The following is a 14,024-nucleotide window of genomic DNA, read 5'->3' as shown; positions in this document are numbered from 1 at the left end:
ACTGAAACCTTGATGCAGAGCAGAATGATCCCCAGACACACTCACACAAACAATAACTCTCAACAACAGTTGATAACTGCCCAGGCCTTGAAATACTTTACATAAATAGGACAAAAATATCCTTATCACCCTGCTCTCTTTCTCACACACACACACACACACCTCCCTTTCCTTTCTGCGTGTCCTTTCATATTAAGTCATCCATCACTCTCGCTCCCAAAACACTCTCCCCTACATTCACACAGCGCCACAGAATGTAGACCATAACAGAGAGGCCGGGGCGAGCGCACACACTGTTTGGGTTTAGGCAGAGTGCGTGTTTTCCACCTCCTCCTCGCCCGCTCGCCGTGACGTGGTTGGCTGAGAGGTGTGGACACATTCCTGGCGCATCGAGCAGCGCTGCACTGAAGGCTGGGTCAGAGGTCACTCACCTGTCTGCCGGCCTCACCTCGCCGAGGAGAGGTGAGTGGGGAGTGGATGTTTTCTTAACAGCCGTGGCCGGATAGCCTCCTGTACCCACGTTTCCTCATTCACGGCCCATTCACAGATTTGTGGCAGAGGGGTCACGACTCCTCCTCATTTCTGTCGAGCTGTTTCCAGACAGCAGACAGAAGGGGTGAACGAGTGCAAAACGGGAAGAGGAATGTGACTGGAAGGAATGTCTCAGTGCCAGTGGTGGAAAGTAACGGAGTACATTTACTCAAATACTTAACTTTACACAAGTATTACCATTTTATGACTGAACTAAATTCAATTTGCAGTTTGAGTCTCTGGTTTCTTCACAGATAAAGCACATAATAAGCTTGTAACAGTCAAATGAAGGAAAACCATATGGAAAACGTGTGTGGAACAAAGGCTTCAGTGATGTTTGTCACTTGCTTCATGCACATCAGTAAATCTGCTTCCATTACACTTTGTCGCATTTATTTTCATTGATATACCAACTTTTCTGTCTCAGTCCAGTGCACAAACTGTTTTTTTTTTTTTTACATAATCCCTTTGTTTCAATTCAGGTTCTGTTTTTAGCACAAACAGAACATTTGCATCAAAAGAGGTGGATGGAAACACACTTTATAAGCTGTTGGCAGTTCCACCAAAGAGAGATTTCCTCTCACATGATTTCATTTAAATCATTGTTCTGGATCCAAAGAGATCAAATTGTCCATTATTTCACAAATAAGCAAAGACTGAGACAAAAGTCCAAAACAGTGGAAACAACTTTGTGCAGCAGAGGTTTTTTTTCCTCCTTTCCTGCCCCATTAATCATCTGACAGTCCTTCAGATTTATCTTGTGACCCACTGTAGGTGGCCCTACCCCTTGGTTGGGAAACACTGGATTAACTATATATGAAGTCGCTCAAACCAGCTCCACCTCAACCAGCTACTACAGTAACATGATGCTAACACACTGATGCATCAGCAACAACCTAAGAATGTAATCTTAATATAATATCAGTCACTGGGGGTATTTTTACTTTGTGTGCTTTAAATACATTTTGCTGATAATGTTTCTCTACTTCAACTTAAGTAGGATTTTAAAGGGTATTTGTACTTTTACTGAAGTTAAGTACCTGAGCAATTCTTCCAGCACTGCTTAGCGCAGACCTCCAGGTGAGGTGGGGATGGAGGTGTTTCACATGGTGGGAACTGGCCTTGAAGTGGAGACACAACAGAGAGCCGCAAACACAAACACATGCACTGCTGCAGCTGAACCATGGACTCTCTCTCTCCTTCTCTCTCTCTCTCTCTCTCTCTCTCTCTCTCTCTCTCTCTCTCTCTCTCTCTCTCTCTCTCTCTCTCTTGCTTGCTTGCTCAGTTATTGTCAGCCTGTGATGGAGATGTCCTGTGGGGGGTTGCATGGTGTGGGAAACTACTTGATGAATGAGTGTTTGGCATGGTCACACAGATGCATAGTTTGCTCCGGTATAGTTTATGTGTGTGTGTGTATGTGTATAATTGTAGTAATGGCAAATGCATGCGTGTGTGTACATGAGTGTGTGTGCGTGCCTGTATGAACACAATGCCCTGCTTGTGTTGCTATAGAATAGAGTTATGGCCTTTGTCCTATCAGCATTCTTGTGTTGCTATTGGCCTCGGAGCACATGGCAGCTCCCGCGGGCTCAGGGACAATAACTCCCCCACCCTCCCCTCCCCTCGCTGGGAGTCACAATGCCCCTCTTTGGCAGCACCCATCACCCTGAGACAGACGCCCCAAAACCGGTCTGCTATGGGTGTCACACAGCAACCGGCACCCAGAGGACTTGGATTGGGTTGCACCAGCTATTCATAAATCCATTATTTTGTTTGAACGTGAAGTTATTGGTAACTACTGGCTGGTTTCAAACTAGCGATTTTCTAAATCTGGCTGCATCATTAAAACTTAAAAAATGTCGGTTCCACTTTCCCATGAGGCACCTCTTGTAAAGAGTTTACAAGCTACAATTAATGGATTTATTGATAGTTAATACATTATTTACTAATGATTCACAAGCCATCCGCTTTTGGGTTTAAGAAACATCCTTTAGCATAACACTTTGCTTGTCTTTTCAGTCCTTAATTCATTAGGGAGACCTCTCCAATGGACTGTTTGACCACTTACCTTCTTTATTTAGTGTTGCACAAAACCATGTTTAGTTAGACCGAGGCAAAGTTTGATCCAATGAACAGCTGCTGCAAGGCGGAGAGTAGAAGGAGGAAAATAAAGCAGAAAACATGGAAAGAGGGGATTTTCTTTTTTTGTTTCTTTGTAGTACGGTCAGAGGAAGCTTGTGCTGGATAAGGGAGTCATGTGGTCAGTATTATCCCATCAGCTGTGATTCACTTACAGAGGAAATGAGAAGATTGGGGCATAGGCATAAGCCAGACTGAAACTCAGTGGAGTCCTTCACCCAGAAATATCCAGCTCTGTCCTCAGAAAACACACATGTGCATGTAGACACGCTTCAGGAATGTTCTTCTACCTGAGGAGCATCAGAGCAAGCCAGAACAGGGAGGGCCATGTTGACATAGCAGAGTGATTGAGACGCTACCGCTGATTATTATACAGCCATGCAAACAAGGACCTGATGTCATCGAGTCGTTATGAACGAACCCACACGACAATGTGACAACAGACAGACAGTTTGGGCTGGGACGCGCTTCAAATAACAGATTAAACATCAGAAGCTGTCAAGCAGCCAACGTTAACATCCAGCCTTACCCACCAGAGCAGGCAGGCTGAAAATCTGAGGAGGAGAAATTACAGGAGATGTGTTTGTTTACAGGCTGTAAAGCATTTCCTCTGGCTTCACCAGCACCTGTGTTTTCACCCGCCACAAAACCAACACCGTATCCAGCTGCGTTAACACCACCATGAAACCACCGGAATGGCTTCCTTTCCCTGAAATTATCAACCTCTTTTCAGTGAAAACAGATTGCAAAGCTTCATGTTTCTATGCGCATGTTTATGAATTTCTATCCTTATGAGGTCCAGGTTTTCCTCTCTTTAAAATAGTAAGAAACTTTTACAAGAGGTTAAACCTTGGTGATTTATAGATACAGCACGTACTGATGAGGATTCATTTGGGATTATGTGTAAGGCATTATTTTTCTGTGCCTTCCAGGTGAACACTTACATCCTTGTGATCAGATGCCGCTGTTGATGAGTTTTTGTGTCTTGTTCAGTCATAGACCAAACATCACATGTTTAGACCAGCACGTGTTAAAGGAATTGTTAGGCGTTTTGTCTATTTGCTTTCTTGTGAGAGCAACATGAGCAGATCAATACCACTCACATTTCTGCGCCGTAAATATGAAGCTACAAAGGTAACAAAATCCACCTGCGGGGAATTTTGAAGCTGACTAATTGAGTAATCATGTCTCATTTATTTAATCAGTACAAAAACCAAAGTGTAAAAGTGACATGTTGGGGTTTTGCAGGGGTGATGTACGGGTCTAAATCCTGACCAGGCAGAGTACCTTCCTGAATCCCTACAGGTTAATTAAACCTTCTAAACTGACTTTAGATTTAGTCTCTAAACAATGAGAGAGAATAGCAAACAAAGGTACTCCTCAGGGTATCCACTGCAAACAAACTACAGTTGTGTTTGCATTCATAGTTTCAGACTAAAACATAGTATGTACCCTTGAGATCTAAAATAACATGTTTACTATGTTTCTTGGCGCATTACTGCCACCAGCTATTGATAGTGCCCGCGTCCTTGTGGGCTTGCACAACATAAACAAAACACTGGCCCACTTGTAAAAACATTGTTCCACTGTCCTGATGGTACCTTTAATTATGTGAAAATGTCAGAGTTCTTCTTTAAAGCTGCATGGTTTGGTGCTGAGCAGGTAGTGTGCTGAGTTTTATTGGCTTGTTTTCTGAAAACAAGGGTTCATGAGGAAAGTGACACTGAACCATACAGTAAATATGCAGTGAAACCAAAACAATGAACTAAAAGAAGCACCAAAGCAAGGTCAGGCTGCAAGATTGAGATATAAACCTTTTGATAAATCACTACAAGCAACAACTGAGGTCATTTTATTCAATCTTTAAATGAAAAGAAGTGATTAATGCACCTTTAAAGATGGACTCTAGTAAATCAACATGAGGTCCCTGCAAGTACAGTAACAGAGAAATGTATGTGTTTATGAGTGAGAGAGAGCATGCAGATGAAAAGAGGAGAGGGAGGGAGGGTTAGCATGTGTGGACATGAAGGCGGGAAAGGCCCGGGGACATAGAGGGAGAAAAACATTAGAGGTGATTCACCGGCATCGCATGGCACATCAACACATACCTCTTTCTCTAAGTCACTCACAAATGCTCCTTAATCTCTGTCGCACAAACCTCTGGTCCATTGCCATAAACACGCTCCACATAAAAACACACACCTATTACCATACTTGCCACTGTTCACTAGGGGTTTAAGAAGGCTTGAATGGATCAGTTCCCCGCTAATCAGTGCATGAGAGATTCTTCACATGCAGTCAAGGTGTGTGTTCAGATGAAAAGGCCTCCTTCAGGCACAGTTTCCTGAATGAAATTCTACTCTTCCCTTTATTCAGTTTTAATGGTGTTTACCTGTGAAATTACTCTAATGTTTATATAGGGATTCACAATGTATTACAATAACAACACTTTAGAAATTCTTCTCTCTATCCTCTCCTGTATGTTGACTCATTTTTTTCTTGTTCAATTTAGCATTTACCTGTTATATTTTTATGTTGTTATGGTTGATGATGTTGGAGTTCAGCCTTAAATCCACAGACAGTAAAGTGTTGTTTTAGCTTGGACTGATAGGATCTACACAGTGAGTGCCACCAGCCCCCATTAACCAGCATTAAGTGCCTCACTTGTATTCCGCACCAGCATGCAAGACTGTAAAATACCTCGCTCCTAAACCTCAGGAACACAGGGCAACAGATAACATATAAACACACACACACACCTGTGATTGTGATCCATTAAAAATGGAAAAGAAGAGTCTTAAATTTAAAGAAAAAAGTGGCATAGTTGCATGATCACATTACCTGAGATAGACAGCTGCAGATGAGGCACAAATAGAGGTTGTGAGCTGCAATGAAAATATTCCAAATAACAGTGAAAATGCACACAGGGTGCTCAGTTTTGGTTCCTGCAATCACTACAAAATACTATGGTGTAAGAAGGTGAATTGAAAATTGACCAAATCATTTGACAGCTCAGGGGCTTATAATAAATCAACTGTTGTGGATCTTCGATTTTTTTTTTTTTTTAATGTGGTTGAACACTATACTGGCAATTGTAAAAGTGTGTTTGTGGCACTACTTGAGTGTGAGTGGTGCACCTCTCCCCTCTAGTGGTATAAAATTGCACTGCCTCTATTTCATCATCAGAGCGAAGCAGTGATTTTGTGCTGTTCCTCTTTTCCTTGTTGATTATTTGTGTAAAAAGTAATGCTGTAAGTATGAGACCAGAGGTGGAAAGTAACTAAGTACATTTACTTAAGTACACCTTTAACGTTCTTGTGCTTTACTTGAGTATTTCCATCTTCTGTTACTTAACATTTCCACTCCCCTGTAGTACAGGAGCAAGGGTTGTACTTCTTATTCGACTCCTTTATTTGATTTATTTGATATATCAATGCCTCGATAATCCTAATCTACTATAATCATTATTCTGAAATGGACCACTCTGCATAACGAGTTATAACGATTCAAAATAAGACACAAAGCCGATGTTTACTGTGATAAATGAGTGCGAAGCTGCGGCTCACTGACGCGTTTCTAATCCTGTTTGGACATAAATGGATCTCTGTGTCACAGAGGAATAAGATGTGTCAGACTTCGGATACACAGGAAATACTTTTTATTGCTGTTGTTTATTGTCATTATCAGTTATTGTTATTACTAATTGGATCAGTTTGTTGAGAACAAGAAAAGCGTAGAAAAATAACCAGCGTTTTTCTTAAAGACTAAGAGTACTTCCTCCGCCACTGTACTACACTCAGTAACTTGTAGTACTGTAACAACTGACAGGGGAACTAAACCCGACAAATCTCAACTGCAATAAAAGTAACGCTGAACTAATGAGGTCAAACACAACTGAAACTGTGGAATAAACAGGGTAATACTAACAGGGTGCTTTTTATAATGTTATTGTTTTAACAGAAGAGAAGTGCAAATCTTCATCATGTTCATCATCGTCATCAACAACAACAACAACAACAACAACAACAACTACGTCACGTATCGAGGACGCGCTCGAGCCAACACCACGCGACAGGGACTGACAAGATGGCGATCATTTTAGAAACAGAGGAGTTACTGCCGTGAAGGAGAGGCTCGGTACGGTGTTTTCTTTCTATACTGAGGTTTTCCTAACACGTGTGTAACAGTGTAGATGTTGGTAGATTTGTTCTCGTGTGAAGACACCTGGCAGGCTGGGTGCTTTTGGAAGCCGAGCCTGGCTCCGGGAGCTGACCTCCGGCTAACGCACGAACTTGTTGGGATTATCGCTGTTAGCCCTGGCTGGCTAATGCTAACTACCATGCTAGGCTAGGCTAGGTCCCTCTGATCTCGGTAATAAATACAATACAAACCGTAGAGCCAGCACAAGCGGCGATGGTTTGTTTATGTACTACTTGTGTTTTACGATATATTAGACATTTAGTTTATGGGTTTTTCACAGCATTTTATAATTTCTTTGTGTTTGCCTTTAGTATTTTGTAATAGCAAGTCCTTATAGCTGTATCAATTACATCTTAGCCATAGCTAGCTAACCTTATTTGTGACGAGGGGCTTTAAAGTTTAGCGGTTTCGACAAACCGTACCATGTGTTTCGTTTTGCAGTTTGCTAAATGGCTATGCCGGCGGTTGGTGTTTTGTTGTGGCTTATTTACACAGTTAATGTGCGGCTGTGTGGTGTACAGCCACTTAAGCCCATGCAGTCACAAGGACAAGCCAGGCAAAGCGCGCTAAGCTGCTGATAAAACTTCTGTGACATTACAAACTGTGGAGCAACTCTTCAAATAGTCTTCGCATTGTTTGCTTTATAAGACGCCACTCCTTCTTCATAGCAAGTCACTGGCATTGTTCCTAAAGCTGTGTGGTGATTGCGATAAGTTATAACTTGGGCAATCCTCAGTGAGGTCGCTGAGTAGAGTGACAGCAAAGTACCACGTTAATGTACGTTTGTCGCTTATTATGATACCACCTGAAGGATCAGCCTTAAAGGATTTCATGCTCTGCGCTTTAGCAGAGTTGGCTAGTTGGCTAGTTATCAACCCAGCAGCGTCTGTCTTGGATCTTTGACAGCACCGAGATTTTATTTATATCAGAGTGGCTGCAGACTCTCAGAGCATAGCACAATCTGATCAACACTTATTGAATAAACACGCCCACTCCTACAATATAACTGGTAAACAAACGCCTACTTTGACCTGAATGCTTTGAGTCACTCTTGTTTTGCTTTTTAAATGTGTTTAATGAAATGAAGGTATGATACGGCTAATGTAAACAGTTCTAACTAGACCTTTCTGAGGTTAGGTCTTGTTTCCTTGTCCTACCATCTGTTCTGTTTTCCACTGTCTCCATCACTTTCCCTCTCTGTTACAGAAGCCATTTCCTATCAGTCAGTTTTCTTTCCTTGGTTTCCTCTCTTTCATTACTCCAGAAAAGGTAGTCCTGTACCCAGACAAAAGGCACAGCACTTTGCAAGCTCAGTCCCCCTTTTGTTGGATAATCTTACTTCTTTGACCTCAGTGGGGGGGTTGATAGGGCTCAGCCCACTCGAGGATCCCCACTTTGTCAGCTGAGGTACACCAACCCCCAGGGATGTGAAAAGAAGTCAGAAGAGATTGCGTGGAGACTGATTGTTGGGCTTTAGGTTGAGTTTAGGCGTTTTTGAAAAACTCATCCACAGCTAGAAGCTTTAAAAACAAGTCTGGGATTTCATCTAGAGACAAATCATGGAGCCTCTGTGCTGCTCATTAGTTGTAAATCACATTAGTAATCCTTTGATAGAGGATAATATGGTCATATCCCCTTAAAATCATCCTGGCTTCTGTCACTGTACTTACTGAGGTTTTTTTTCTTAGCGACTATTTTTGGAAGAGGTTTCTCTTGTTTATGTTTTCACATCCAGGTTTAACAGCCCATGTTAACTTAAACACCTTTCTGTTTTTGAGTGGAAGTGTCTGGCAGAACTCAATGTTTATCAAGCAGTTATTTTACAGTTGGCCCATGTTACTGTAGAGAAATATTAAAGTCTATTTGGCACCTGGCAGTTTGCCACAGTTGACTCTGTGTAGCTATGGCCTCATAAAACAGAGTCACTGGAGGTCAGATGTAGTGACTTTGAGATAATAACTTCATTGTGGTTTGTTATGCTTCAAGGAAAAGAACAGGATGTCATTATGATATTAAAAAACAGCAAATGTGCTTTTCTTCAAGTATATCTTTGGCTTGTAAGGATCAATAGTCTCAAGTGAACCACAACTGAGGAAAGAGCAAGTTAATTTCAATTTTTCCTTTACCTGCTTTTAACCAGACCTGTTCTCTCTCCCCCACAGACACCACCATGCCCTGGGAGGGTCCCATTTCTCAGCTCACCATGGTTACCGTGGTGATATGAAGCCAGTGTGAAACGCTGACACACGCACAGACTCACACACAGACGGTCAGTTATTGACTGACACAGCCAGCCAACTCGGCAGGCAGGCGTGTGTAATGGACAGGTGTAAGCATGTGGGGCGGCTGCGGCTGGCCCCAGACCACTCCATCCTGAACCCCCAGAAGTGGCACTGCGTCGACTGCAACACCACCGAGTCTATATGGGCCTGCCTGGGCTGTGCTCATGTGGCGTGCGGGCGCTACATCGAGGAACATGCTCTGCAGCACTTCCAGCAGCAGCGCCACCCGTTGGCTATGGAGGTTAATGAACTTTATGTTTTTTGTTACTTGTGTGATGACTACGTCCTGAATGATAATGCCACCGGAGACCTCAAGCTGCTTCGTAGTACGCTCAGTGCCATCCAGAGCCAGCGCTATGAGGTTACCACTCGTAGTGGGCGCACCCTCCGCTCTGCTAGCGCCGCCCCTGATGCCCTAATGCCATCCGGTGCCCGCGAGCTGCAGCTGAGGGATGAAGATCGGATGTTTACTGCCCTCTGGCACCGCCGCAGGGCTCTCATGGGACGTGTCTTTCGCTTCTGGTTTGGACTGACTGAATGTGGACAGAGGAGGGAGGAGGAGGAGAGGAAGAGGGAGGAGGAGGAGGAGCAGAAAAGGGAGGCGAGGGAGAGGAGGCGGGCTCTAAAGAGGCAGCTACAAGAGGAGCTGGAGAATGCTCCTCTGAGGAAGAGTCGGCGTTTACGAAGGAAGAGCCAGAGAGTGGCAGATGCGGCAGTTACAACACCATCACAGAGGGCACGCAACAAAGCAAAAACCCCTGCGACCCCGACTCTCACCCGTAGGCCACGGACTCAAAGCCCTGCCACTGCTACTCCAAAAAAACCTAGACGGACGAAAAAGGTCCAGCCAATTTCCAAGCCCCGGAGCCGTTCTTCTACCACCAAATCTAAGCCCAAAACGCCCTCAGCAACCCCCCGCACTGCCCAAACACCTGTGCGCCGCAAGCAGAGTACCAAACAGGGTGGCTCCCCCTTTAAGCGGCGTCCCACAGTCACTCCTGGAGTGACAGGCCTGAGAAATTTAGGCAACACCTGCTATATGAACTCCATCCTGCAGGTGCTGAGCCACCTGCATGTCTTCAGGGAGTGCTTTCTGCGCCTGGACCTGACCCAGGCACTGGAGCTACTGGCATCTGCCGTCCACGGCCAACTGGCAGGGAAGGCCTCGTCCCAATCCCCCCTGTACCAGAGGAAGGGACTCCAGACCAGCTCAGGCTCTGGGGCAGGACTAAGTGGCGGGGCATCACGTGCCCGCAACATGGAGCTGATACAACCCAAAGAGCCAAGCTCAAAGCACATTTCTCTTTGCCATGAGCTGCACACCTTGTTCCAGGTCATGTGGTCTGGCAAGTGGGCGCTGGTATCGCCTTTTGCCATGCTCCACTCGGTGTGGCAGCTGATCCCAGCGTTCAGGGGCTACGCTCAGCAGGACGCTCAGGAGTTCCTGTGTGAGCTGCTGGACAAGGTGCAGCACGAGCTGGAGAGCACCGGCAAGCACACAACCACTGCCGGAGTCCCACAGACACAGAAACGACTCATCAAGCAGGTGCTCAGTGTGGTCAACACCATCTTTCACGGCCAGCTTCTCAGCCAGGTATGACACACACGCACACACACACCTGTAATCACCTGTGCTGAACAATCACTGAGTAACTCAGCTGTCATGAGCTTCATCTGACTCTCTCACGATGCATGCACACATTCACCCACTCAGCTCTGCCCACACACACTTGTTGCTTTGATACTTCAACAGTCATCATGAGCTGTATCACTGATTCATCAATCAGATTAAATGGGCCTTGATGGATTCATTTGCCACGTGTCTTTATTTTCTTCATCTGTGATGAATCAGCTCCTGTAGGTTGTCTGATTGAAAGTGTAAGAGTAAGTAACAGGACTCATTCTTAAATTAAAAAATGTTCTTGTTTATGTGTTAATGTGTTGTTGTGACTCTTAGTTTTGTTCTTAGAGACACATGAATCTATACAATCTCAGGTTCTGCCAAAGTTCAGCATCATTTCAAGTGATTGATGGCAGATTGTAGAGTGTGTGGAGAGATACTGTGAGGACAAGAGATTAGTGTCTACTTGTAGAGGCTGAGCACATACTGTGACACCTGCTCATGCTGAATAGAGGGGCTGTGTGTCTGCAAGGGTTTTGGGGGGTATCTCGGCCCTGTGGCTGTTAACTACAGCACTGATTCAGACTGCCGTTTCCCCTCTGCCAGTGTCAGTGATTGCTATACCTATATAGTTATAAGTGTTGTGGTTGAAGTTTCCATTGAGATTAAAAATAAAGCAAATCATCACTTTGTATTTTACTTTTTGGCACAGAATAAAGAGACAGGAAACAGCACACAGGATGGCCAGGACAGGTTCAAGACAAATATTATATATAAAATATAGCTCTATACCCATCTCCTGTCACCTGCTCATCTCTTAATTTTTCTTGCTTTCGCATGCAGGTGACGTGCCTGGCGTGCGACCATCGCTCTAACACTGTGGAGCCTTTCTGGGATCTGTCTCTGGAGTTCCCCGAGCGGTATCACAGTAATAGCAGGGAATCGGCTGCGCAGGCTTCATGCCATTTGACGGAAATGCTGGCCAAGTTCACAGAGACCGAAGCGCTGGAGGGAAACATCTATGCCTGTGACCAGTGCAACTGTGAGTTAAATAATGTAAACATGCACACACACTTTATCTTTTAATTTCAGATATTTGACATCGATATAAACACATTCACAGCAGGGATTAATGTGAATCTCAAACCCAGATTGTGCAAGGTCTATCTTTTCTGTGTCTTCTACCTCTTGAACAAGTATTGAGCCATTTTGGAAAGACTGTTGGTGTGGCCTTTCTGTTTAACTGCTGAGTGATTGATTTAGTATTTGCAGACACAGAAAATATTCACACCTTTATCTGAAATTCATTGTCTGGATCAAGGGAGTGGAATAGATGTTATGTAATATTTTCTGTAATTATTTTTCTTCTGATATTTTTATCCTAACTCTGATCACAACCTCTCAGATGTGTAACATCAATATTTTCACGTAAAATGGAGTCTTTGCTGAGCAAGGCAGCTTTCATAGCCACTGGTCACAAAAATGCAGCAAATCTGAGACGACACTCAGTGTTGTAATGTTTGTATTACATGTTAACTCTCTCCTCTTTTATTCAGCGGCTCGACGGCGGACCTCCTCCAAACCAGTCATCCTGACCGAAGCACAGAAACAACTAATGGTCCACAAACTGCCACAGGTGCTGCGGCTCCACCTCAAACGCTTCAGGTGAGATGACATTACACACATCAGTCTGCCTAACATATTCAGTTAAACACAACTTGTAAAAATGCTTTCTCTTTGCTGTAGTGATGCAGACTAATAGCTTAGTGTTTGTCTGCCTCTCTGTCTTGTGATGGGTCCTCAGGTGGTCTGGGCGGAACCACCGGGAGAAAATCGGAGTCCACGTCAGCTTCGACCAGCTTCTCAACATGGAGCCTTACTGCTGCCGGGAGCCCTCGCCCAAAGGCGTGTCCTGCTCTAGTCCCAGCAGCCCAAGCTCTGCAGGCTCGCCACGGCCCAAGCACTTCCTCTATGAACTCTCCGCTGTGGTGATGCATCATGGGAAGGGCTTTGGCTCTGGTCACTACACTGCCTACTGCTACAACACAGAAGGAGGTGAGTAAAGAGCACAGCAGGATTTCAGTTATTGTTAAAACAGTTTTACAGTTTTAAAACAGTTTTCAAAGGATCCAAAGGCTTTTTTTTATTGTCAATTCCACCATATGTCAGACACACAGGGGAATCGGAATGTTGTTTCTCTCTCTCTCTATGTGCAAACAATAATAAATAAGCAATCTAAACAAACCCAGCTAAATAAACTTTACTACAATATAAAATATAAAGTGTGCAGAAATATATGAAAAAAATATATATAAACATGAAAAAAATTGCTTGATCTGGAAATATATTTACAGAGTGACAATATGTTTTGATAAGGTAGCAGCGGCAGTATGGTGTGAACTGTTGTAAACACTAGTTGTTATTGTGCAAATAGGTTAACAAGGAATAGTGCAGTGGTTACGTTGTGGTTTCTCATCTTTGCGTTCATATTAAATTGATTTTCCTCCACGTCTCCTCAGGCTTCTGGGTTCACTGTAATGACTCTAAGATGAATGTGTGTTCAGTGGAGGAGGTCTGCCGAGCTCAGGCTTACATCCTCTTCTACACACAGCGAGTAACTCAGGACAAAGACCGGCCGCTATAGGACCACAATCCCCTGAACCCCTCCTACTGCTCTGCAGCCTGACCACTCAGCAAGAAGATATCAGCACAGCCCCACCTGTTGCTCTTTCTTACTTTCTTTGGGCATTTTTATATTCTGGGAGGATGGGTCTTTTTAGTCTATTTTTCTAAATAAGGAAAAAAAGAGAGGAAGGACTCCTTTTTAAAACCTGGTTCTGCTTTGTGAACTTCTTGTATATGGTGTTTATATGTAGGTATTTTTTTAAAAAATGGTGATGTTTGTGTTTTGTGTACAGTTGTATTTTTTATTATAAAGAAGAGAGTATCAGCCAAGATGTGTCTCAGTAGCAGCCAGCAGACTGGCTGGGCATGACTACATACATACAAGTGTCCTCTACAGGTCGTACAGGTGTATTCACGTGCCTACCTACTTGCGTTGGTGGCTTGTTGATTGTAAATGCTGTTTGTTTGTTTAAATCAACTGAAATGTTTCTCAGTCACTTTAGATAGTCAACACAGAACTGGATGTAGGGTTGTGAAATGTCATTCGCTTACTAGAAATGGCCTCCCTGTGTTTTAGACAGGTAAAACTTTTGATAGATGTAAACAACATTGCTGTATTTAACCGT

General features: G+C 43.8%; 1 protein-coding gene across 1 annotated transcript; it reads left to right on the top strand.

The window, feature by feature from the left end:
* The first annotated feature begins 6,745 nt into the window (after positions 1-6,745).
* Positions 6,746-13,658, top strand: usp44 (ubiquitin specific peptidase 44). The gene is made up of 6 exons (XM_041030436.1): positions 6,746-6,807; positions 9,033-10,746; positions 11,617-11,815; positions 12,330-12,438; positions 12,578-12,828; positions 13,293-13,658. The coding sequence occupies exons 2-6, from the start codon at positions 9,190-9,192 to the stop codon at positions 13,415-13,417; spliced, it is 2,241 nt and encodes a 746-aa protein (XP_040886370.1). The 5' UTR covers positions 6,746-6,807; positions 9,033-9,189; the 3' UTR covers positions 13,418-13,658.
* The last annotated feature ends 366 nt before the right edge of the window (positions 13,659-14,024 follow it).

The sequence above is a fragment of the Toxotes jaculatrix genome, chromosome 22 (genome assembly GCF_017976425.1).
Source record: "Toxotes jaculatrix isolate fToxJac2 chromosome 22, fToxJac2.pri, whole genome shotgun sequence".
In the NCBI taxonomy this organism is placed as follows: domain Eukaryota; kingdom Metazoa; phylum Chordata; class Actinopteri; family Toxotidae; genus Toxotes; species Toxotes jaculatrix.
The sequence above is the reverse complement of the archived record's forward strand: the minus strand, read 5'-3'. Positions and strand labels throughout refer to the sequence as shown.

Bases quoted from the DNA above. Each gene is read 5' to 3' on its own strand.
- usp44 (XM_041030436.1), top strand. From the start codon at position 9,190: ATGGACAGGTGTAAGCATGTGGGGCGGCTGCGGCTGGCCCCAGACCAC. The intron at 12,439-12,577 runs GTGAGATGACAT...ATGGGTCCTCAG, and splicing joins CTCCACCTCAAACGCTTCAG to GTGGTCTGGGCGGAACCACC. The intron at 12,829-13,292 runs GTGAGTAAAGAG...ACGTCTCCTCAG, and splicing joins CTGCTACAACACAGAAGGAG to GCTTCTGGGTTCACTGTAAT.